General features: G+C 32.0%; 2 protein-coding genes across 5 annotated transcripts; both read left to right on the top strand.

Annotated features, from left to right (window-relative positions):
• Window positions 1-4232: 4232 nt before the first annotated feature.
• LOC139494389 (transforming growth factor-beta-induced protein ig-h3-like) lies at window positions 4233-13278 on the top strand. The gene is made up of 6 exons (XM_071282555.1): window positions 4233-4469; window positions 6304-6515; window positions 9190-9379; window positions 10079-10177; window positions 10940-11050; window positions 12645-13278. Exons 1-6 carry the CDS (start codon window positions 4325-4327, stop codon window positions 12746-12748), a joined length of 861 nt encoding a protein of 286 aa, XP_071138656.1. The 5' UTR covers window positions 4233-4324; the 3' UTR covers window positions 12749-13278.
• Window positions 13279-16263: 2985 nt separating this feature from the next.
• On the top strand, window positions 16264-25064 carry LOC139494371 (myb-like protein X). Of its 4 annotated transcripts, none has more exons than XR_011657105.1 (7): window positions 16268-16419; window positions 17551-17733; window positions 19655-19726; window positions 20283-20473; window positions 21046-21606; window positions 22384-23045; window positions 23207-25064. XR_011657105.1 is itself a non-coding variant. In XM_071282535.1 (6 exons), exons 1-6 carry the CDS (start codon window positions 16329-16331, stop codon window positions 22516-22518), a joined length of 1233 nt encoding a protein of 410 aa, XP_071138636.1. In that variant the 5' UTR covers window positions 16264-16328; the 3' UTR covers window positions 22519-25064. The 4 variants fall into 4 exon arrangements, 2 of the variants coding, with proteins under 2 accessions (XP_071138636.1, XP_071138644.1); XR_011657106.1 differs by lacking the exon at window positions 16268-16419 and adding an exon at window positions 16891-17179; XM_071282535.1 differs by having other exon boundaries at window positions 16264-16419; window positions 22384-25064.
• Window positions 25065-27018: the final 1954 nt, after the last annotated feature.

Below are 27018 nucleotides of genomic sequence, written 5' to 3'. Positions count from 1 at the left end.
TTTATTGTACAAAAACAGGCCTCCAGCCCACGGTACACTTATAAATTCACATTTTAATATCAACTACAGTTCAATAATAACATATATTAAACAATACAACACACAAATATTACCAACATATATATATATATATATCTATTAATTTTCAAAAAGTTTTATAAACTTGTATTTGTAATAAATTTATTTATTTATTTATTTATTTAGCATGTTTAGTATATTCATTTGATCAAGTCATAGTGACAAGACTTCTTCTCTACAGCATTTAGCTTTTTTCAAAAATACAGCCAGATTTTTCAAAGTAATTAAATTTTCTGTTCTAAAAAGACTAGTTAAAGTGTCTCTGTTACAATTACTTTGACACCATGATGGTAAAAAATTTCTCCTTATATCAGCCAAAATTGGACAAACTAGTACAAAATGGAATTCATCTTCTATTTCATTTGTATTACAAATTTTACACAACCTATTTTCCCTTGGTTGGTTTTCATGTCTACCTTGTTCAATAGCTAGCTTATGGTTTGAACATAAAATTGAAAAAATTTCATATCTAAGATTATATGACAGTTTCTGTATATTTTCATTTATACAAATATAATCCTTAACTTTTGAATAAAAAGCACACTTTGATGAGTTGCCAATATAATCTGACCAAGATTGTAAGTTTATATCTGTAAGTCTCTGTTTAAATAAATGTAAAAACAATTTTGCATCTCCAACACTTTGACTTTCCCATACAACACCAAATCCATTTGAAAATAATAGTCTTTGCACTTTAGAACACCAATTTAAACGTCCATGTTCATTCATTTTAAACATCATACGATAGCATAGTTTTGGAAGTCTGTTATCATCCATGCATTGTAAGTGTAGAAAATACTTAATAGGTTTACACGCATAATTTATATATAGTTCATGACGGCCACATTCACCTCTTGCTATGTGATTATTAGTCTTTTGGCCCATTCCTAGTAGCCATTTACAAAATTTATTTTGAACAGTTTCAATGTCTTTCACTTTCTCTGTTCCCCATAATTCTGCACCATAATAAAGAATTGGAGCAACCATAGAGTCAAATAACTTAAATCCAAGATTTATATCTCTAGTTCCAAGTTTACACATACAATGTTTTATCATGTTCGGAGCCTTTTCACACTGCATTCGTAATGTTTTGCAACAGTAAGTCCATTTCAGTCTATTGGAAAAATATATTCCTAAATACTTATAATAACTGACAACTGTTAAAGGTTCATTATTGAAGTACCACTTCTCGTTTTTAGATAATTTACCTCCATTTTTAAATACAACAATATTTGATTTGTCCATGTTTATAGTCATATTCCACTTTTCGCAATACTTTTCTAAATTGTTTAATCTTCTCTGTAGATCAATTGGTGTATCGGCTATAAGTGCAAGATCGTCTGCGAAGAGTAGTAGCATAACGTTATGAAAGTTCTCATGTATAAAGATGCCATTTCCACCACTGTTCTCAATTTCAGTTGCAAGTTCATTTATATACATTGCAAATAACCAAGGACTTAAAGTACAACCTTGTCTCACACCAGAATTACATGTAAAAGTTTCTGATAATCCATCAGTTGTTTTAACTTTTGCTTTGACATTGCCATAAATAAGTGTCCTTACAAACAACGGTATATTGCTGGGTCTTCTAAGTGCTCCACGAAACCTCTTTCTAAATTATTAACATCTATTTTATCAGTAATCAAAGCCAGGTTTTAAAGTTATTGTGAAACTGCCTATTCTAGAGGTGGCGTGAATCATATATGGATACTAAAAAATTCCAAAGATCTTTTAGAGTACATACAATTTAATCTCTTTCATCTTGCAATATACTATTTAAACATTTGACTTTTCTACACTTTACACAAATATTCCACATTCCAAACTAAAAGACAAATTGAAAGAGTTGGTATTGCTTTGTTTCATAAAAAAGAATGGCCAACGTAGATAAAAGTCACTTGTCTTAGGGAGGGATAAATCCTACTTTGTAAAGGATCACTCTGATTTAAACAAAAAAATCTCTGAATCTAACATTATCAAGATGCTTGATTTTATGATTGACAACATATTTGTTTTGTTCGGAGGACGTGTTTTTCAACAGACTGTCTGCATTCCAATGGGAATCAATTGTGCCCCTCTTCTCGCCGACTTGTTTCTTCATTATTATGAGGCTGACTTCATACAGGAACTTCTTAGAAAGAAAAATAAGAAGTAAGCAATATCCTTTAACTTTATGTTCCACTATATAAATGATGTTCTCTGTCTAAATAACTCAAAATTTTGTGACTATTTTGAACGCATCTATCCAATCGAACTAAAAACAAAGGATCGAACAGATACAGTTAAGTCGGTCTTATATCTTGACTAACATCTAGAAATTGAAAATGAGGGTCGGTTGAAAACAAAACTTTACGACAAAAGATATGATTTCAGCTTTCCAATTATGAAATTTCCATTTCTATGTAGCAACATTCCATCAGCGCTTGCATACGGGGTTTATATCTCCCAATTGATACGTTATTCCCGTGCTTGTATTTCCTATCATAATTTTCTTTATAGAGGGTTGCTGCTTATAAGGAAGCTATTAAACGAAGAGTTCCAAATGGTGAAGTTGAAATCATCCCTTCGTAAATTTTACGAACGCCATCACGAGTTGGTTGACAGTTATGGAATAACCGTTTCACAGATGATATCGGATATATTCCTTACGTTGTAACTAAAATCGCTTTCCCTTACATGAATGTGACCTACCGAATTCGACTATTTGCCGGATTTGTTAAAACATGAGCAACACGACGGGTGCCACATGTGGATCAGGATCTGCTTACCCTTCCGGAGCACCTGCGATCACCCCAGTTTTTGGTGGGGTTCGTGTTGCTTATTCTTTAGTTTTCTATGTTGTGTCAGTTGTACTATTGTTTGTCTGTTTGTCCTTCACTTTTAGCCATGGCGTTGTCAGTTTATTTTCGATTTATGAGTTTGACTGTCCCTCTGGTATCTTTCATCCTTCTTTTAGAATAAAAAGTAATGATTCAAAATTGGCGCAGATCAAAATGAACCATTATTTTCAGTAAGCTAATTGAACTGTGTGTTCTTCTTGTCTCATATAGCACACAATCGACAATTGTAATGTCTGCAACTTCTATACAATTCTCAACAGAGAATCATTTCATTTAACCAAAATGATATGTATGGGTTTTTTCATGTATATAATCATACAGATCGAGTATCATTACCGTCAGAATATACTAATGTGTTGAAAAATATGCGCAACAATAAACTATACTCGATTAAATAGAACAATGTGAGAAAGTCTGCAAACCTCATTTGTACTTCAAAATGTTATTTTATTGATTGTTGTCTTTTCGTTATTAAAAAGATTTCTTTCTACAAATACGTGTTTTGATATATGAAATATAGTGCATTTAGGAAAATGATTGGCTCTTTTATCTAAAAAATAATTCACTGTTACTAGTAATTTTCCGTTTTCCTATGTTGATAATGGCATTAACTAAACAAGATTTTGAATGATGCAAAAAATCAGATAAATCGCAATGTGTTATTCAACATCTATAGTCTGTGTGTTTGCAAACATTTAAACAGCAGTCTTTACTTCGTTTTGAATCACACTTTCAAAGCGCTGCGGAGGAATGCAATTTATAAAGTGTTGTTATCATTTTTACAGCACTGGGTTTATACCTCTGCTAGTAGACAATCAATCATGATGTATAACAAATCCTTCGAAATTTGTCCGTTAATACATTTTGAAAGATACGAAATAAGGTCTCAACATCCTTTGCGGGCTAAGATGGATTTTCGCTATTATATGGTTTTTTTTTGTGATGTAGATCGTGAACTGTTCCGGTTCTAAAACATACTTGGCTTTCAGATATTTGGCTTTGGACGTAACGTAAATCCAGAAAACAGTTTCGGTCCTCTGATGTGGTTTAGAATGGTATGAGTTTCCTATCTGAAAGTGTAAAGTAGTATGTGTTTAGTCATTTTATATCAAAAACGAAAAGAACCTAAAAAAATTACATCTTAAATATATTTTTGTTCCAAATATACGCGTATTGACTCGATTAATAAAATGAGTACAGGTTTGACAGAATAAAGATATATATTATTAATAATATGTGAAAAATACAGTTTGATAATGTTGATTTGTCAACATGTGACGATTGCGCAATCTTGATAAGACAATTTTATCTTAGCGTCACTAAGATGTCGTCTGTCGTGACTTCCGTACGAGATAAAAGGTCATATAATTTTGGAAGACTTGTTTCCAAAAACTCTTGTAGTTGCTATGAAAACATTAATTTGTATTATCATTGCGTATTTCGGGTTGTCGAGTGCAGAAACAATACCTGAACTAGCTGAAAAATTGAATGGTCTAAAATTCATTAGGCTACTAGACGATGTTGGACTAACTGACATGTTATCTGGTACAGGTAAGAGTATTTATATCTCTAGAACTTGTACAAATACACTTATAAACTACATATAGTAATATTTAATGTTTACATTCATAGGAATAGACATTTGGCAACTTTGATACCCACTCGGTTCAGAAATGAAAATGCTACAAGAAACCGTTATTAAAAACTAGCTACATATTTTATGCATGTAGTACATATTTAAAACGTATGATACATATGTCTATGTGTACAATATGTGAATACATCGTGTTTCAAGAACCCGTTAAAAGCAAAAATATAAAATTTGTAACAGCATAAACACTCGTTTTAAAAAGACAACGCGTGATTTAGGTATAACTTTCATGCTATCCATTTGGCTGTACTTTTTGGACCTTTTGGATCATAGCTCTTCATCTTTTATATAGGCTTTGGATTTCAAATATTTTGGCCACGAGCATCACTGAAGAGACATGTATTGTATTGTCGAATGCGCATCTGGTGCAGGAAAATTGGTACCGTTAATGTAATATGAAAAAATCTATGTATAAAACGTTGGAGAGCATATAAACCACAATGCTCTTTACACGTAACAGAAAAGCCGAAACCGTCAATTTGCAATCCCAGTTTTACCACATTTCAATGAGTGTGTAAATCCTATATATCAAAGTGAACTTGCGATTAATGATCATAGCAAAGGTACAGAAGGTCCTCCTTATATCTTAGTCGTTTCCTCAATAGTGATACATCTAGACTACTTCAAACTAAAATCGATGTCAATCGTGATGATTTCAACTTTCCAATTGTCAATTCCCATTTACCGGTAGTAGCAGTAACATACTTTCTGTTTCATCGTATAGCGTTTAACAAATGTAAGTTGATACGTTAAGCTCGTTCATGTTTACATTCTTTGGCTTTCATTAACGGGGTGTGCTTCTAATATGCTTCTTACACAAAAACTGCTCCAACAGAGTTATGTGGAAAAAGGACTGAAATCAATACTTAGTCTACATAAGATTTATGTCACTATCACTTATTACGTAAAGGGTCCCGCTCCTTTTGAAATTCATGCGATTTTTTCGGTTCTTGTTTGTTACCTTGACGGGTTTTTTTCTTAAACATTGTGTTTTTTCTATGATAATTTTTGAAATCTTTTCTTATATTTTTGTTAATATGCTTTGTCTATATGCCTTTTCGTGTTTTGATGTGGCTCTGTACTTATACATTCCGCCATTGTTTTATTGTGCCATGGTAAATGTTTGTTTACATATTTGTTTGTTTCATAGTGATTAAGATATAACACAATATTGACTGCTGTACCCCTATTTTTGACATTTTTACTTATTATGTCTGTTGATTTTGTTAACACATCGTCGTCATTATAATGAAATTGTATGCAACTGTCATACAAGTGAGAATTTTAGCAAGCTATAAAACAGGTATAATCCACCATTTTCTACATGAGGAAATGCCTGTTCCAAGTCAGGAACATGACAGTTCGATGTGTTTGAGCTTTTGATTTTGCGTCGGAGTTAGGAATTTTTGTGATTTTACTATTTTCTAATTCATTTACGAGATTTGAACACCGGGTAAACTATACTGCCGTCCTAATTTATCACGATCACATAATTTTGTGACCTTGAAGTTTACTCACAAAATGTATTAGTAAGTTCATGACAATTCATAAACACTGGCTAGATCATATCTTTTTAAAAAGGTGGGATAAGCAACGTTTTGTCTCTTGAAGTTGCTTTAAATTAGTACCCGTTCCAAGGGGTTTCATTATATATAGTACCTCAAAACAGATACCACATATACAGTATTTTTCGACTTTTTCAATGTGTTTTAAATTTTTATGTATGATTTGCAGGTCCGTTTACAGTTTTTGTACCAACAGATAATGCATTTGATGCTTTAGCAGATGGTGTATTAAATAAGATAATGAAAGACAAGGAGCTGTTAAAGTCTGTACTTTTGTTCCATATACTAAGCTGGAAGATATATACCAAGGAGTTAAAAAATGAGAAAAGGATACCCACCCTTAACAATAACATGAAAGTTAGGATCAACCTTTATAATAAGGTAAATATTATGACGTCAAGGAAAAAAGAGTTTCGTCGGTTGTAAAAATTTATCGTAAAAATCACGAAAAAAAATTATTTCATCATCTATACGGAAAGTTTGTTACAATGAAACCGTGTTGTATGCCATCAAACATAACTGAATCAGTCTGCTTTGTATCTTGTCATTTACTCGCCAATATCGAACGATGGATTATCTCCATCACTTATTCATCTATGTGGGACGGCATGGTTAATATCAGCCGGGAAAGTATTTTAAATTTCCGTTCAGCAACTGCGAGCCCTCTTCCACGCGCTACTATTTTTTTTTTGTGCTTTGTTTAGGTTTCCATTTAAAGGAAATTTGGTGCTATTTTCTCTAATGCCCGCGTCACACTGTCCCGATTTTTATATACGATGGACACCCGAATGCGAAAATTGTAAGTTCGTACGAAGTTGGTCCCGATCTCGTTAAAATACCAAAAAGTGACCGAAGCAAGTACGATGAATAACGAAGTCTATACGATGGTGCCGAAATTATATATGATAGCAAAAGATGGACATACGAAGGTTAACCGAAGACGGGTATTTAAGCTTCATATCTCAGCCGAAGCCTACACGATGGATCACGAAGGCTACACGATGGATTACGAAGGCTACACGATGGATTACGATGATGGCGCGATGGCCATACGATGTCTAAAAGATACGAACAGAATTTCGACAACATATCGTTTCTGTACAAGTCTGCCATGCATGGCGGGAAATCGATCTTTTTGTCTAATTCTTATAAAACTTAGTTTATTATCCCCTCGCCTACTACATGTAAGTTGCGTGTAGATACAATTGTTATGGACACTCTAGAATCAAAATACTCAAAACTTGGTATGGTGTTACTCGTTAAGAATATCTTAAGCGCTATTGACTTTAAAGTTCAAAGGTCAAGGTCACAGTGGCAGTTGTATTACAAGGCAATACCGCCCTTGTGGACACTCTAAAACCAATATGCTTCAAAAGATTTTAACCACATTTGGTATATTGTTCCTTCTTGTAATGATCTGACATTTTTTACGTTCAAGACCAAAGGTCAAGGTCATGCAGATGGACTTGTTTTTTCTCCTTGAAATAGCATAATACACAGGAAATTGGTTGCTCATTTTTAACCTGCTGGTTCTAAAGACAATATTAAAGGTATTTCCAGTTACTGAATGTTTTGGTTGATTTCTAAAAAATAGTTTATGTATCAAATATGCATATTCAATTTACAATTTTCTGCATGTGTCATATACAAATATAGTGTCCATATTTGTCCCCAATATGTTACATACGAGGGGATACCACGCTCGGCATTGCCTTGTTTGAACTGTAAAATGTGTGCACTAGTCTGAATAATCACCCATAATTATGCCCATGTTTACTGATCTATCTTAAAGGTAAGGTAATGGGTTCGTTGATCCCTTTTAAGAAGAAAAAAAAGAGCTCTTTCCAGGAGAATATCATAATAATATAGACAAAAGGAAGGATGTGGGGAAAGCAACAAATGCGGCAAAATATGACATATAGAAAACAAAATGGTTATGGAGTAAACATTCGTGTGACAACAACTCAGACGATACAAAAAAAATCAGAAAAAGTTGGTTTCCCTATATACGTGTACCTGCAGTGTTGGTGTACGAGGCGCGTTTATGATTTTCATTATGTCACTTGATATGAAAAATTGACAAAAAAATAATATTTTACTTGTAAAAGTAAATCCTGTGCCTGTAATAGCTGCTCTTCTTGTTCCATTTGAATTAATAGAAACAACGCTGTCGCCTTTCTTGTTCTCATAGAATCATATGATATGAGCTCCATATTTTGTGAACGTCTTTCTTAACTGTCGTATTAGACTGACCAGTGCATATCGCGCATGGCACTTTAAATGTATTTTAGCGCGAAAATTAACTTTTACATTTAGCTGGATTTATTGCCGTCGTAGTTCCATCTTGTCGCCTTCGTACTCTTATTCGATGGCAACACGACGGGATTACGAGGTCTTCACGAAGTCGTGTTGCCATCGTAAGACCCTCGGGTATCTTCGTGATTCATTCGTGTAGACATCGCAATGTCAAAACTGCCCGATGGAAACGATGGAAACACGAATGCAATACGATGTGCAAAGATGCATTCCCGGTGACATTACGATGGTGAGGATGGTGATACGAACTCAATACGAACCCTCAACATCGGACGCACCTTCGGGGATTTTTTAACATGTTAAAAAATTTAGAACCCTTCCCGAAGTTGTCCCCGAAGGCTAGAAAAAGTGGCCGATGGTTAAAGATGGTTAAAGATGGCACTACGAATAGCCCGATCTGGATACGATCAGTCCCGATTTTGAAAATTTCCATTATCGTGTTGCCATCGGCGTAAAAATCGGGACAGTGTGACGCGGGCATAATGATTCTCATTGTACACCTATTAATATTATGCATATTGTGTTGTTTTATTGATTGATAGTAAAAGGTGTTTTATTGATTGATAATAAAAGTTGAGGATTGAGATTACAAATTTTTTTTTAACCCCGCACAAAATTAAAATTGTTGTCTGGTATTCAATTGACTCCTTTTTACTGATTAACATATATGGAACTATTTATTTTCTTTTAAAACCTGGACCGATAATCTTTGACTATTCATATCTATATATTTCTTCAGAAAATAGTAATAGATGGAAGTAAAGTTTTACTTACTGACCAAAACGCAACAAATGGTGTTATCCATGTGATTGACAAGGTCCTTGTGCCGTTACCAAGTCAAAACATGCTCCAGTACTTAGCCAGCGATGGCGAGTTTTATAAATTCGTTCATTCGTTTGTAAAGGTCAAACTAGAACGCAAGTTAATAGGTAAGAATGATTGAGTTCGCGTTCATGTTTAATAGTTTTAATCACATTTTTCAGAACTATTTTCGTTTATCAAAAAGCATATATACATGTGAGAAGGATGTCTCCATAAAGCTATATTTAAATCATGCATTTTATACATTGAAATTGCTGAAAGTTGGCTTTTTTTCTTTTCTAGACATGGCATCTTAAACGTTTAGAGCAAACTGTTGAAAATTCTTAGATATACAAAGGCAATGGGAGTAATATAATTATGAAAAAAAACGATATAAAATCTCAAATTCTCCGAAACCATGTTTGACTAGGAAAATTGGAACATTCGTTTTTGTTAAAATTGCTATACCATTGGACAGTTTATTAGAAAAGAACGGTAGCATTTGTTACCATGCTAATATTTTTTCGGACATTGTCATATTATGAGGAATATAATACTTAGTGCTCAAATTCAATTTCACATTTAGGTTGGCATGTATCAGTTTGAATTATAACGTTTAGTTAATGTTATGGATTATGGATTTACGGCATGTGCTTGAGCTTATGAAGTTACTCAGCACACGTATTTTTCAAGTCATGTTTTTTTTTATTACATAATATTACAATGCAATGGAAACCTTTTCTGGACATGAAATTGCAAGCGGAAAGTTTTGTCACTGTAAATGTCGATGATATATATTTTAAATAACTTTTTTTTTCTATTTGCAGATGGACCTTTTACGTTATTTGCGCCAACAGATACAGCTTTTGACCAATTCCCTCCATACCTTTTGATTAAATTAGTTAGTGATGACAAAAAACTTACAGGTAAATTTATTTATGATCACTTGCATATTTTACATACTTTTGGTTATGAATACATGATGCACTCGAACTGACTGAATAGAAACATACGCGAACCAAAAATTTAAAGGAAAAGTATTACCGACCATATAAGGCACTTAAATCATTCTTGTTTCTTCAAACTAGTAAAGAACAACTTTTCAATTAATTTGTTAAAAAATCGATATACAAATGTTTTCTCGAAGAGAGCTTGTCATTATCCCTGCATGAGACATGGGATTTAACTCCTTCGTTCAAACCGAACTTTACTGAGAGTCTATTTTAAATACACGTACGTATTCCCAATATATTGTCAAAACATGAAGTTATCGTATTGCTATTTTTACTCTTCGAAAAGGCTTTCGTGTTAACTAACCAGAGAGAAGTGACCCACTTCTTTGCATCGAGTTTTCACTAGTTTCTGTTGTTTTCTGCCTTATTTTTTAAGTTGGTTTAGAATTAAATGACAGATTATGTTGATACTTTCTTTTAGTTAAACTGTTTTTTTTCCCAATGTGATATATTGAAGACCGTTCGTGTTATTTCAAATTATGACATTATCTTAGATATTTTCTGTAGAAAATTGAGCAAACGATTGCATTGAAGTTGTCAAGCTATGATAACGTAAATATCTGGTTGAAGAAAAAAAAATATCCTCTCACAAAATATCTTTGCGCACTTGACAAAAGCCAAATGAACATGGGCTGTTAATCTGATATGGTGAAAAACACATCTTTAATTTTGTAGATGCTTTAAATTATCACTTAGTGAAAGGAACTATATACACTGCTGGTTTGACGAATGGAATGGTACTACAAACAGTAGAAGGCAGATCTTTAAATATCACAATGAATCCAGGTAATTCATTTTAAAAAGTAAAGATATCACTATTGTGACGCCATAATATTACTACAAACAGTTACACACACGAAATAGTAAATTGATATAGATTTCGACAAAATTATGGAATTTGTAAAATTTTAAGGATTATTTATTTCGTATTCTAATATGACGTGCTTCTTTCGCTTTATTTATAAACCCGTGCTCTAAATCCAATATTTTTGTTGCACATGCGTATATTGACTACTGCAAAATAATGAATTTTATCAAATTGGCATGCATTTAATACATATTTCATTAACTTAAAACACCTCCAAACTCTTAAATGATGCACATGTTGTTACTAATTCATTATTATGACTGTAATGTGTTGCATTCCGAAATTGACATATTTGACCTAGATACGACAACCGTTCATGTTGGCTGTTCAAAAACTCCTCACTCTGAAAAATCACAGTGCCAGCCGTTTCAAACAAAAAAGGGAGGTTCGTGGAAGAGCCTACACAGTCGCTTTACCCTTATACACATCGGACATAGCAATCACCTTGATTGTCCTAATCAGAATCGAAATAATTGATGCAAGTTATACTTTATTGTAGTTTTAACATGGGTAGGCATTATATTTGTGTTATCTTAACCCTCACTATCGCTCAGGCAAAAATAATCACGAATATAATGCCTACCCATGTTAAAACTACAATAAAGTATAGCTTGCATCAATTATTTCTTTCTTTTATTTTTGCTACACCGATTTTTGGTGTCGTGGTTCTTATTTGATTGATCCGAATAAAGAATATGTTGGGTAACGCCGATTGAATGGGAGCTACCAAACATTAATAGCTAAAAAGAATATAAAGCCGCCATATGATTTTCGACAATAGACACTAAGACTGTCTTTTTTGTATGTAATCTCCTTTGTTGAGTTTAGTAATGTGTATGAATTAAGGGACAATCAAAGATCTGCATCTACACAAAAGCAGCACGTGAAGAGGTTCTTGAACTGGAACAGGCACATGAACATCTGGCGGGGTTACGTGAACTTTTTTAATTTCAACCCGTCCCTTCTAAACCCGATAATTGAAATACCAAAGTGCACATTAAAGAACCTAGAAAGGAAAAAAACCACTTTGAAACTGATTCACTTAGCCAACAAAATTACAGGCAGTTACAAGCAAATATTGATAATCAAAGAATGTTTCGGCTACTAAAGGCAAGCTACTTAATCTTATGACATAAATCGTGTCGTTCTGAACATTTGTAACTGTATTTGAGAGTAACTTCATACAAAAACCTCATAAACATTGCAGTAGACTGTAGATACGATGATGTGATAATCCAAAAATATATTTCAACAATACTTTCCTGCAGAAAAAGTATTGGTTGTTACGAAATGTCAGAACCCTTATAGATTGTGTAGTCTCTTTAGTTCGGTGAATCATACACATTCAAAATTTCAATTAGATGCTGTAACAACAAATGTGTATGAAAGGCACAAGACAAATACAAACAAGAAAAATAAGATAGAAAGCTTACAATTAACCGTTACGGCTACACATATATCCAGTTGTTTTCAAAAAAAATTAATGATAAAATTTGTTTTTTTATTTGTCAGATAAGTTGATGGTAAATGACTGCAAAATAACAACAGCGGATATTTCAGTTGTCAATGGAGTGATCCATGTAATTGATACTGTTTTGTTGCCGCCTGTGGTATAGGCTGAAACCTGTCAAGAGAGGGCTGGGTATATTAGTGCCGTCTACTACTTCCTCGGTAGAAGCCGTTTTATTTTAAAAGAACACAAAGTTTACTGAAATTTAGCCGTTTTCTTTTAAAAGAACACGAAGTATACTGGAATTTAATATTTATAAATTTACTGTCAGTTTGATGATAGTATAAAACTAAAATCAATGGATTTTATTTTCTTGTGGTGACTACAAAATTCATTTGTATTCCCCATGTATGTTGTCTTGGAATATTAAGCAGTTTATATTTTCTGACAAAAAGATCAAGGTATACAACAACCTAATGATTTATGTTTAACGAAATGTTATATGACGAAAACTTCGTTTAAAAGTTGATTAATTCATATGTATGTGTGTGGGTTGTGTGTGTGTGCGTGTGTGTGCATGTCTGGTCATAGTATTTGCTATACTGTAAACTGCTATTATAAACGGCTCTTTTTATTTAGCATAAAAATGACAAAGCTGTACTTCTGTTAATAAAGAACAATATTTCTTTCTCTCGTTATTAACTTATTCATTTATCTGTGCATGTCAGCAACAACAGTACAAGAAACACCATCGTCACTTAAAAACCCTAGCGATAATAGAAACACATCTAATTGACCAAATAACAGATACTTGAAGAAAAAAAAGAGCAACCAAGAGCTACCAAGAGCAACCAAGAGCTACCAAGAGCAACTCATTACCTCCCTCGAAAAAAACCCAGACCAAACAAAATAACAACTTATCGTAACATAGCTTCCAAGACTCGAAAGATGACCAAAAGCATTAACTGTCTTGGACTAATACAAAATTGAAATGAAGAATATCAACAAAACAAGAAGTTGGGAAATCTGAGATCATATCTTTACGTTTTAAGGAGGAAAATATTAAATATATTAGCCATAATGAGAAATTGTGAGAGCTATCACTACCAAAATCACTCCCATCGGACACATGAAGATGTTATTTAAATTCGGTGTTTATATATAAAAGTACTCAGGATTTTTCTGTGCTCATAATTGATCACATAAACCCTTTCAACTGATTTTAATATTTTGTTCTTATGTCGTACTTTTACACCGCTTTACACGGTTATAAGGAGGGTTTGGTGCCAGTCAAAAGCCAGGAACCGCCAGTAATTCTGTGGATGTCTTTTGTTGCTACATACATTATATTTAATAAAGTTCTCTTGGATGATAACGCATTAGGGAATATAATTATTTCAATAAATAAATGTACAATTGATACAAAATCAATTTACAGTTCCGCCCAACACGTCCACCTTGCATAAGGTTTTAATATATTTTAAATGCTAGTTTTTATTTACTTTTATCACTTTCTTACTGTCTTATTTGACAAATTGATCCTAAACAGTATCTGATGTATCTAGTATCTAAACCATAAGTCAAAAAAAAAAAAAAAAGACACACAGAAGACCGCAAAACATTCAACAAAAAATGAGCAAAACTAACAATCCAAAGCTAAAGGTTATCTAAAGTATGTTTGTTCTTATCTAGTTAATTTCATATTAGACATTTTCTGTGACAATGGGGATTTCGACAGACAAAAGACACTTTATTGCAATCATCTTAGTGGACATCATTTGATAAATATATAAATTAGGATACAAATATTAAAAGTGTGAAACGTTCTCTGCAAGTTTAAGAATCCAGGCAACACCTTTTTGTGAGTTCTTGTGTGCAAAGTTGAAAAACATATTTCGGCCTCTTTCCGACGTTTTTCTTCCATCAGCAATCCTCAATCCAGGTTGACCACATTTGCTTCTTATCCATTTAATATCTGGATAAATTGTTTATTTTGATCTGGCCTTGAACATGAATAGTTAGTTATATGTAAATGTTGTAACATTCTATTAATTTGATGCTGATCTTTGACATGCTCTGCTAAATCTATTTACAATTCCCTAGGCCATAAAAATATCGTTGACGACACTTCATATATAAATCTTAGCATGACTTATGTCTGTTATCATTCCTTTGGGTTGCTGTCTCATAGAGTAAGACATAATACGCCGCATCTCTTTATATTCATATTGGCTAAATCACTAATTGCTGTGAGTGCTCTAGTGAATGATAAATTGTATGTTTGATATTTGTATACATGTACTTATAATAAATATAAATGTTAGAAATGTACACATAATTAATGACGGCATGAGTTACGGGGCGCCGAATGGGACTCTTGTGGTTTTGTACAAAATTCAATTCTGTCATAACAAAATCATTTTTGTCTTACAAAACTATGTGCTACAGACTTGTTTTGTGAGAACTTCCTTTTTGTGATGACAAAATTCATTTGTGTAGACAAAATTAATTTTTGTCATGACAAAATTCATTTTTGTAGACAAAATTCATATTTGTCATGACAAAAGTCAATTTTGTCTAAAAGGTATGCAAATATAAACATATTTGCATACAAAATTGACTTTTGTTACCTGATATGGAAATTAAATCACAAAAGTCAATTGTGTGAGGTAAGATTCAATTTTGTGAGACAAAATTGACTTTTGTGAGACAAAATTGATTTTTGTGAGACAAAATTCAATTTTGTGAGACAAAATTCAATTTTGTCAATTTTGTTAATTTTGTTGAGACAAAAGTCAATTCTGTCAATTTTGTTGAGACAAAAATCAATTTTGTTGAGACAAAAATCAATTTTGTTGAGACAAAAGTCAATTTTGTTAATTTTGTTGAGACAAAAGTCAATTTTGTTTATTTTGTTGAGACAAAAGTCAATTTTGTTAATTTTGTTGAGACAAAAGTCAATTTTGTCAATTTTGTTGAGACAAAAGTCAATTTTGTGACGACAAAATTCATTTTTGTGACGACAAAATTGACTTTCGTGAGACAAAATTGACTTTCGTGAGACAAAATTCAATTTTGTTGAGACAAAATTCAATTTGTCAATTTTGTTGAGACAAAAGTCAATTTTGTCAATTTTGTTGAGACAAAAGTCAATTTTGTCTCACAAAAGTCAATTTTGTCTCACAAAAGTCAATTTTGTCAATTTTGTTGAGACAAAAGTCAATTTTGTCAATTTTGTTGAGACAAAAGTCAATTTTGTCAATTTTGTTCAGATTTGTTGAGACAAAAGTCAATTTTGTTGAGACAAAAGTCAATTTTGTCAATTTTGTTGAGACAAAATTCATTTTTGTCAATTTTGTGTAACAAAAGTCGATTTTGTATGCAAATTAGTTCACAGAAACCAAACTAAACTAATTTGAATACAAAATTGACTTTTGTCGCCCAATTTTCAAATTAGGTAACAAAATTCAAGTCTGTGTAACAAAAATGAATTTTGTCATGACAAAAGTGACTTTTGTCCGCTGATAGATAATTTTGTATGACAAAATTTTAAATTTGTAGTATGATACAAATTTTGTTAAACTGAACTTATTTTTGTTGAACAAAAGTCACTTTTGTCCGTACAAAATTGAATTTTGAGTACAAAACCACAAGAGTCCCATTCGGCGCCCCGTATGAGTAGTATAAACGTGTCTTCAAAAACTTGCGCATAGCTTGATATATATCGCGAAATTTGATGCAGAAATATGAATGAACTTCGTCTGTCTGGATTATTTCGTGATAGATATAAAACTAAATTTTATGGCCTTGTTCAAAAGTACTGTTACCCAGCCTTAGGTAAGTAGCTTTTACTGTAAACTGCAATTGTTCAAGGGCAAATGCTACCACTAGGGGTGTTGAATGACCTTGACTACCGATGAGGGTGGTCTCGCAGGGACGGTTATCCTAACTGATTTGAGGATGGTTGTTTCAATACTTTTTGTTTTCAAATCAAAATTTAACAGAATTAAACAATCATTAGAGTTTGTTTTTTTTTAATTCTAGGAAAAAAACTGTAAAATGATTCCAAATATTATGGATTATTCAAATGAATGGGTTTTTTTTTTATCGTCGGGATTACAATATTTTTAGTGTAGCAACCAAGGCAGTTAAAAGAAATCATGACAATTTAAAATGTTCAGTTTTAGAAAAATCGAAGTTTTACATTTTTACCTTGACGTTTTTGTCAATATCCGGATTTCGTCTGTCAAATGAAATAAATATTATGATACATAATTCCTCTATTAATCCCTTACTTTTCTCAACTGTAATATTATGAAAATAACATAATAACACATAAGAACTGTCCAGACAATCAGTTGCTTAATGTTATAATGCGCTGTTAATTACACCATCTGAATGCCTCATGAAGTTCGGTCATTCAGACATCTGTTGTATGTGTGCACATTGCTGCAGATCTTAATTAACTATATACACATACGTACTACATATACTGATTCATATGTTAACCACGTGCAGTTTTCCAACAGCTATCGGGGGACTAGTTCCTTTGCTTTTTAGAAAATAATTTTAAAGGAATTTTACACTTGTACAGCAGGTAAGTTGATTATATAGACATATACTGTAAAACTATAAAAGTTTTTAAATGAAAGATTTTTAATATATTTGATAAATTAAAGAGGAAAGCAAAAAGAAAGATAGAAAATGATATTAGTAGGAAAATAAATTTTGAAGAAGTGACAACACCGTCAGTACTGTTTGTTAAAAGTAGTTAAACGTTCCAATATGACAATTTTATGAGTTTTATGATAATATTTTTTCAGAAGAAATTGAATTATCATCAATGAAAAACCCAGTATTTTCTATAGAATGATAATAAACCATTAAGGTTATAGCTACCCCCAATATTTCGTCCTCATACTTTTTTTTAGTTATGTCCATCTTGACACGGTACATCTTCTATTTTAGGGTATAGCGCAACACCATGCAGCTATCCCAATAACTTGTCCTCACACCCTATTAGAGATTGTAGTATGCACAGCCCACTCCGAGTCAAAATACAAAATGCTTTAAACAAAGCATTCCAACTTGAAAAAACTGATGTTCTTTTTGTTGGTGGCAGAAGGCAGAACCGGAAAAGACGAAAACATGGTGAGTTAAGGACAAACATGACTAATGTGTATATCCCTTATCAAAATAAATTATTAAATTATAGAGAGAAAAAAATGCCACAATTTACAGTTCGTTGACATATTATGTTTTTTGCTTATAGTCATAGCTTGTTTTCATGTGCTCATTGAAAAACAAAAGGCCAAATTGATTTCTCTCCAAACAGCACGTGCTTCTTGAATATAACGTTCCTTCACCTTTTGCGCTCGTGGCCAAAAGTTCGAAAAGCCAAATGTATGTACAGTAGTTGTCGTTTGTTTATGTAATATATACGTGTTTCTCGTTTCTCGTTTTGTTTATATAGATTAGACCGTTGGTTTTCCCGTTTGAATGGTTTTACACTAGTAATTTTGGGGCCCTTTATAGCTTGTTGTTCGGTGTGAGCTAAGGCTCCGTGTTGAAGGCCGTACTTTAACCTATAATGGTTTACTTTTTAAATTGTTATTTGTATGGAGAGTTGTCTCATTGGCACTCACACCACATCTTCCTATATCTATGAAATGAAAGTGCCTTATACTGAATAATTATAATGAAGATTTCCTGAATTCATACTCTAGCAATGTTTATTCTATTTGCAAGAGTTACTCCTTTTTTTTATTTGATCTATGCAGAATCTTTAACTTTTAATATGATGGTTGCTTTATACATTGTTTAGTCAACTATGTTCATAGATTGCTGGCACCAATTCAACATAGTATAAACTCATAGAACGGAATTTTAGAATTGCAATTATTTATAAAATGTTTCATCTTTACAAACTACAGCTTGAACTTTATTACCAGTGCAAAGCTCGATCTCATTTTGCAGATTTATTATTGGCAACAGCATTTTAGATAACTCTTACTTATATAATATTTATGCTTTAAAAAAAATCACAATATCTAGGTTTTTGGCAGTTTCCATCTCTCGATGAATGATTAATAATCAATTGGATTAAGCTGTTCTTACTATGAGAGAATACATGTGTGTTTGTGTAACAATGAGTCGATCTTCTGTGAAAATATGCAGAAATACGCACCCTCTTTGATGAACTGCCAGAATGAATTATTTGGCATTTATTTGTGGATTGTGATACGTATAACGCCTTCGACTGATCAGTAGTACTTGTGTGAATAATGTATACATAGTATAAACAATAATAATGGAATAGAAAAGATACAGAAAATGAACATGATGCAATTAAGTTTCAGTCTAATATATACAAAAAAAAATCAAAAGTACCAATAGTAAGGCCAAACACATTCAAAACTCATTACTTTTTGAGGAACCTTACTATTGCTTGTAAAATTATGATGCATGCATATTTCTTCTTTTTTTGGCATCTTGGTGTTGACAATGACCTAAGCTTCATGAGGTACTGGATAAGCCTCCTTTTTACATAAATTAAAATTAACGGAAATATAATGAAAAAATCCCTCGCAGCCTTTTAATAATTGTTTAACCTGTTGAAATTGAGTTATTGGCCTGTGTACCTTCTCAGATTATAGAGCTTCTTCAAGTTAGTTCAAATTTTTATACGGTCGAGAAATATTTGTTTCTGTGTCTATAGTTTTAGTCTCTTTTTATGTTGTTAAAGCATTCATAATGTCGCATATTTCTTTTTGAAGTTATGGAGTTCCTTGTGGGATAAATAAAATTACTCATTACTCCTAATTATAGGATGTCCACGTTTTAACATGCTCAAGTGAAAAAATAAATCAAATGAATAATTTCTATTTGAGAGGATTCTATTATTTTGTTAGTTATGCATAATTTTTGTGTTTTAACATAAAACAAAATAAAAAACTTAATTGACAAAACCGTCATGATGTGGCTTAATTTGTCTTAAATCCACCTTCAACCCTGTAACAGTGTGTAGATATCATCTTAAACTCTCTTTTATACGTGAAACTCACTATTACAGCAAAAGACAAAAAGAAATCGAAGAAGTATGAAGGAAAAGGAACACCAGTACTAAAAGCCAAAACATACAATGGTAAAACTAATATTCCAACATTCATAGTTTCATATATATACATATTACACTGTTAATTATTTTTAACTGACTATCTTTATAGAGGAAATACAGACAAATCTAAAAGCAAACACACACGTATCGGGTGACCATAAACGATCAGTCAATCTCTAGATCATTTGAATACAACATCAGTGAATTAATCGATATTATCGATTGTGTCGATTGAATTTACTACAAGTTCAAGCTACATGTTCATTTTTATGATATAATCTTTTTAAGTCCCATAACTTGAGTAAAAAAAATAAAAAATGTATGTATCAAAATAGATTTTACACTTAATCGGTAATAAATCACGTAACAAACTAGCCCTTACATATACAGTATACAGTTAACTTCATTTACAGAACATATCTTTGACACTCTAGAAATATATAATATATTAAGCTTAATAAAAAAAATGATTTCTAGGTCCTGAATGACAGTAACCGATCGAAATTACTTTAAGTGTCACCAAAATTCAATATTTCGAGGGAAAAAGTTATTGTATCCATGGTTCAATTTCTATCAATTTCAGGAAATAAAGGCAAGTACGCTGCTCTGGTTGCTGACGATGATATCTCCTTGTCTCCAAGTATGGTCGACGAGTTGTTCTACGGAACTAAAACTGGTACCATCAGTATAAACTGCGATGAAGATGAGGTGTCAGTAGATGCTATCAGTGTTAACCAAGCTGATGCTAATAATAAGGAAGATGATGAAGAAAGTGTAAGACTTTTGATCTTTTTGTCGGTTCATCTATAGAAATTTAGCCATTAAAGTTTCTTTATAGCTTGCTGTTTGGTGTGAGCCAAGGCTCCGTGTTGAAGGCCGTACTTGGACCTATAACTGTTTACTTTTTACACATTGTGACTTGGATGGATGTTGCCACATTGACACTCACACCACATCTCCTTATTTCTAGTAAACAAAGAGTCACGGTACTCAAAACGAAAAACATTAATGTAATGCAAAGCAATTGAATTTTCTTTAGAAACAAAATCACAAAATTTTGTTCCGATCTCATCGAATGTTTTCTTTTCTTGAAAATGTGCTGTTATTTGATTTTACCTTTTTATTATGAACATTTTCGGCGAAAAATGTAGCTAATTTTTTCACCTGTATCTCGATTTTTGCATGGCATGAAAGGATAGGAAAAATGTTTTGTATGATTTGTGTAAGAAATGGGCGACATTGTTTCTGTAATCGTCATTTCTCAATTAAAACAATGCTTCTCATCATAAGCTGAAACTCTGAGCTTTGATATATTCTAAGTACGTTATATAAACTCTCCTTTATAGGTATACGATGACAACGATGAGGAAACCATTGATGTGCCTGAACTAAGTTATACCGAAACCAGTCTTCAAGAAGAAATGAAACTTGCAGAGATTAAGCATGATGAAGAAAGACACAGTAGTTGTGATACAGGATATAATTCTGAAGAAGACCATAGAATAAGAACAACATCAGAAAGCGAAGATGAAATTCAACTAAACGACAATGACAACCAACTTGATTGCGGATCTAATCTGGATAAACAAGGAAACAACACAGAAGATGACGTATTTGTCGATGAAAAAGAGGAAGGTTTCAATGAAAGTTTTGTTTCTGAGGAAGATGATATAACACATCAGGAAAGTAATTTGAATGAAAAGAAGGTTTCCGAGAAGACAGAAGTAGACAATACTGAGTTAAATGATGATCATACAGAACTAACTGACAAGGAGGTAACAGACAGCAGAGTAGAGCAAAATTTAAAGGATGACTTACAGAAATGTGGTCTGTCTGAAAAAAATAATGTTCCGGACATAACACTTAAGAAACCAAGGATTATTGCCAATTTTGACTATGACGAAGAGGTAACTATTATGATATTAATGATTGACTGTTGACAAGGGTGTTCGATAGGGTCAGCAATTTTACCTTGCCATCTACGGACCACTCAGAAAACACAAACTCTCTAAACAATAGGTTCAGTCTTAAAATGGTTAAGTAAAATAATCCGAAGTTCATTAAGATTGCAGTGTGTCTTTAGTATGATGTTTGAATTAATAACCTTTTTTTTTTGGTGAAAGTTAACATATGGACCTTGAATTAAAAGTTTGTCCCAATTTCGGTCTTTTAATTCTACTAAGTCCAAAAGGGGATTTTATTGACCTCCCTTAAGTAATTGTCAAAATATGTTTGGTAATAATATTGTTATTGACTTACATGATATGTAACTATGATATGATATAATCGAAATATAATGCTAGAAATGTTGACGTCTTAAACCTTGGATTCAGCCATTTTTGCAATCTGATTACACTATTAACATCGTATAATTGACACACATGAAGGTCTATCCAACTGATTTTTGTTTTATTCGAGTTTTTTAAGTTAACTTCCAAATCACTCATTTAAAAGCTTTACTCCAAAACCTACCATTACAGACTGTTAACTGGTTCTTAATTTGAAAACTTTATCAGAGCACAAATATATTCAAAGTTATGACTGATAGAAATCAAATGGTTTGTCGGTATCATTGCACTTCCACTGTATCATATGACAAAAATCAAAATATCCGACCAACTTGATTTTTTTTATACTTCTGTTTAATAAGCCACTTACCTTTTATGTTGTTTTGAAATTAACAGGAAGAGGAAGAGATCTACACAAAGCAACCCAAGACTTGGTTCAGAAAAAAAACAGAAGAAGATGAAGAATTAAGACCACTTATTTGCTGTGGCGATGAAAACGGAGTGGGCTTTGCATGCTGCACAATTCTCTAAACTTATCATTTTAATTGTACTTAGTGAGGATAACACAGGATAAACTATAATTACACTTTTTTGTATTGGAGAAACAAACCGATTTCATTCTTCAAGAAGCTTTTGTCTGTCAAAAAGGCTAGCAAATTACATACTGCACCATTTTGTCAAAATTTTAACAAATAATAAGTTTCAGCAATTTGAAAGGTATAAGGAAGTTGCAGTAAAACAAGTTGAAGGCGAAATAAATATGTGCATCTTCTAGTTGCTTCAAATCCACTTGCGTATTTTTATTTTAATCAGTAACAATATCAAATCAATTATTTTATAATACGGCACCAATATAAAGCAATAAAACAAAGGAATTGTTTGAATACGGAATCATTTTGAAATCTTGAAAATTGATAAGAAATTTATGATGAAAAACAACCCAATTTAGGAGTGTTAGCCATGCATGCATAACTAAGGCGGTTAGTTAGTTCATACTGATATATCAGTGAAAGTAAAATTAACCCTAGCTATGTGCATGGCTAACCCTTTTTAGTTGGGTCAGTTTTCATCATACATTTCTGATCAATATTTCCAGAATTAAAAATGATTGCAGATTCAAATAATTCCATGTTATAACTGCATTACCTTTCTCAACACTGTATTGAAACAGTAACAGCAATAACAAATCGCTAATTATAGAATCATGTACTTAGATAAGACTATTGAAATTTGATTTAAAACATAGATGTACATTTAAGTTATAAGAAGTACACTGCAATTTATTCGTTTCACTGAAACAACTTTGATTACATCAGGGAGTGATATTGAACCTTTTGATCAGTTTGTGACTATTGGAAACTGTGTGTAATTGGTTGGTTTTTGCCTATAGCCAAATGTAAATTAAATTGGAGAACGGATATATCAAAAACTTTTAACTTTGAAATTTTTGCGAAACTGATATTAAGAAAAATGCTATTGGAATTATTAACATTACAAATTTATAGTAATGCAGTTTTCCTGTGTAATTCTCCTTCATGTCCCTTTAAGAAGTTAGCCAAACAATGCTTTGCTTCTTACATTAAATTCATAAGTTATCAAAGATTCAGACCACTGGTGACAGTGATAAGCATCATGTTCTTGTAAAATGCAACTGAAGAAAGTGTTTCCTAAAATCAGCATAATGCTCTTTAAAATCTTTAAAGTTGGCATAATGTATGAGCAAATATTAATTGTTTTTGAGGTTCCCGAAATAAAATTCAATCCTACGTCATTTTCTTCTGAAAATTATTCGTAAATAGAAATACCTTATGAATAATACTATAGAAAAATCTACACTTGAACGTTTCAGCAAAATCATTCACAAGATCGAGACGTATTTGCCCCATATTCTTATTTGATTAATATGTGGGACAACCTCGTCTGGTCCTTGTGATGCAAACTGAAATATAGCAATAAAAGTATCTAATTAATCTGGTAAGTCATATTCTGAAAATTCTCTCAGTTGCATGTCATATTTTAGATATATCAAGTATTAAATGTCATACGAGCTTGTCTTGAATCTTGATCATCAAAAACCAGCATAAACACTGGCTTAATATTATACAGCAAATCAGATGTAAAGTTTCGGATAATTTTTAAACTAAAGTTAAAGATCTAAAGTTCTAACAAATGTCTTTAAAAAAAGTTAAAGATGTTGTACATCTGTTTTGCTGTTTTGCTGATTTGTGAATTTGTGAATTTTTCGAAAAGTTGAAGCCAGTATTTATGGCTACAAGAAACCAATATAAAACCCATATAGTCAAATATAACAATATGTTATAAAGATAAAATACACATATTATATTCAACAAATAAATACGAAAAAAAATTGCAACATAAAAGAAATAAAATGATATAAAAATTTGTAAAAAAAAGTAAAATATTAAGAAAAAAATACGCTCTGATATTTCAATCCGATTTTAGTATTAGTATAATATTAGTTGTGTATAGGCACACACAGGTATGTTAATAGAGCTAGAACAGTTTCATTTGTTGTTGTTATAATCATACCTATTTCATTGTTGGTAACACAGTTTTTCTTTTTTATAATGTTAACCAAAAGTTACTGCAATGGAAGAAATAAATTAAATATATACATTCTTATTCTTATCTTTTTGGCTCCAATGCAACTTCCAGTTATTTTCAAATAAAATGAAATATTGAAAACTAGTTATAATTATATGAGTAATTCTATTTTATATTCAATTCGTTATCTCAATGTTCAATTTAACTGATGTGGTTATAATGGTACAAAACATTGCCTTTTCAGCAGATCTTAAATTGTGTCTATATATTTACCTAGTCATTCAATGAAGTCTTAGTTCAGCCCGATGATAAATGAATGAATTCAAGCTTAGAAATGAATGAAATAGGTGGATATTTAGACACTTCCCTCGTTTTACTATAACTTATTGTGAGGAAGCAAAATACTTGTGTCGACATGAGTGTTACTTATTATTCTTTACTATTTTGATATTATTGATTGTACTGTTTGTATGATTTCTTTTCTACTGAATAAACTATTTCATGCTTAAAAATTTATATTTATTTCAAAGCAAATTCTGATGCTTTAGAGGGATGTGACTACTTGTAATTGGTTTTTAATGACGGAGTTGAAAGTAAACAAGGAAAAAAAGAAAGGAAAGGAATATACATTTTCTTAACAGTTAGTGAAATATTTTGTATTTGGTCCACACATTGATCAGTACCTTTGATGAATCCCCCAATCTGGCTAATTATAACAGAAAACATATGTCCTTGAATATTGTATCAACTGTTACATATATCTGTTCCAGACCATATTAGTATTTGCCATATGCGTATGGTCATGACCATCTGCGTATTTCAGTTTCTCATGTGGTCCGACCAAACTCGTATGGTCCGGATAATTAACACGATGAACGTTAAAACTGTGTTACTAGATTAAAAGTTTCTAAAAATATTTTTTTTTACAAATTCAATCATTTGGTAGCCATCGTAAAATGAAGAATTTGATGAAGTTAATCTTACTTAAAAGAAAGAACTATCATAGTTAAATATGTTTATATCGGCTCATTATCGCCTTGTCCTTACGAAATGCAAAATGTCATCTTTAGAAAATTACTTCAAGAAATATCTAAATGAACGGTTTACCAATAAGTAAATTGCTTAATAAAGGCAACAGAAGTATACCGCTGTTCATAAGTCATTAATCGATTGAGAGAAATCAAATCCTGGTTACAAACTAAAACTCACTGGCACTTTGGTCATGGGCCCTCTTTCTTTTCTTTTTTTCTTTCTTTTGGTGTTGAAATTTGTATTAAATTATAATTTCTTAAGAAAGTTCTTATTGTTTTAGTTAATGTGTTCATGTGTTCTTGTTGTTACTTATACGATCTTACAGTAAAACAGTAATGGATGCGAGCAAAAATACTTCCATTTAAAGAAATAATCAGAAATAAGAAAAACATTGTGTCACCGGGAAGTTCTGAAATACTTTGACAATTTAAACACTAAGAAAACAGAATAGCGACCCATGCCCCTTACGCATGTGGTTTCAGTTACGGATGAATATCATCAGTGTAAAGGCGGTTTTATATCGACTTCGAGCGAAATTATGCAAGATACCTAATAGATACAATAATTTATATATTTGTTAAAGATAACAGAAGTGAGATAGTAATTTGTGGATTTTTTGGGGTTTGGAGCTGTGTGTTCCTGCAAAGGATGTTAAAATATTCGAAAATACCTCTATGGTCCGGTCCGTTCCTAACCAAACGAATATAATACTCATATGGTCCGACCATACGCGTACGTATGTTCGGACCATTTGAGTGCTTGTATATGGTCATGACCATACGCATACGGTAAAAAAACATATATGGTACGGAACAAAACAAGCAAAATATATCTACATAATCATGACATTTCACTATAGCTCTCAACTGACCCTCTTCTCTAGATGTGTATGTCAATATATTTTATAATCAATTATTGCTGATGGTATCTGAGAAACAGAAATATAAATTTTGACCAATGAACCAAGAAAATGGATAAAAGCTTTGTACACGGGAGAAAACAGAAAGGTAATGTTCAATTGTGAAGAATCAGATTGGAAAAATTTAACATCTGAGATTCACCAAGGATCAGAAATGGTTTCTCCGCGTTTATCTAAACAAACTACCTGACCAAGATAACTCTGGTACTAATCTACCGGTTTTTGTGGATGATACCAAGATTTGAAGACGATCCGAGCGATAAATTTATAAATTCTTTAAAGCGATTTTGGAGGAAAAAACCCATAGAAATATGGATTAATTAACGAATACTGAAAGTTCATTCGGAAAATGTATGAACATAAAAATGGACAGGAAAGCAAACTATAATGACCAACCGTCGTTGTTATACATTACTGAACCAAACAGTTACAAATGTGGAAGAGGAAAATAATTTCGTTCGATATATATAGACCAAGAGTTTACATTTGAAAAAAAACTTTAACACACAAGTGCG

The sequence above is a fragment of the Mytilus edulis genome, chromosome 1 (assembly GCF_963676685.1).
Source record: "Mytilus edulis chromosome 1, xbMytEdul2.2, whole genome shotgun sequence".
NCBI lineage: Eukaryota > Metazoa > Mollusca > Bivalvia > Mytilida > Mytilidae > Mytilus > Mytilus edulis.
The sequence above is the reverse complement of the archived record's forward strand: the minus strand, read 5'-3'. Positions and strand labels throughout refer to the sequence as shown.

Bases quoted from the DNA above. Each gene is read 5' to 3' on its own strand.
- LOC139494389 (XM_071282555.1), top strand. From the start codon at position 4,325: ATGAAAACATTAATTTGTATTATCATTGCGTATTTCGGGTTGTCGAGT. The intron at 6,516-9,189 runs GTAAATATTATG...ATATTTCTTCAG, and splicing joins GGATCAACCTTTATAATAAG to AAAATAGTAATAGATGGAAG. The intron at 11,051-12,644 runs GTAATTCATTTT...TTTATTTGTCAG, and splicing joins AAATATCACAATGAATCCAG to ATAAGTTGATGGTAAATGAC.
- LOC139494371 (XM_071282535.1), top strand. From the start codon at position 16,329: ATGAATGAACTTCGTCTGTCTGGATTATTTCGTGATAGATATAAAACT. The intron at 16,420-17,550 runs GTAAGTAGCTTT...CTTCTATTTTAG, and splicing joins GTACTGTTACCCAGCCTTAG to GGTATAGCGCAACACCATGC. The intron at 20,474-21,045 runs GTAAGACTTTTG...TCTCCTTTATAG, and splicing joins AGGAAGATGATGAAGAAAGT to GTATACGATGACAACGATGA.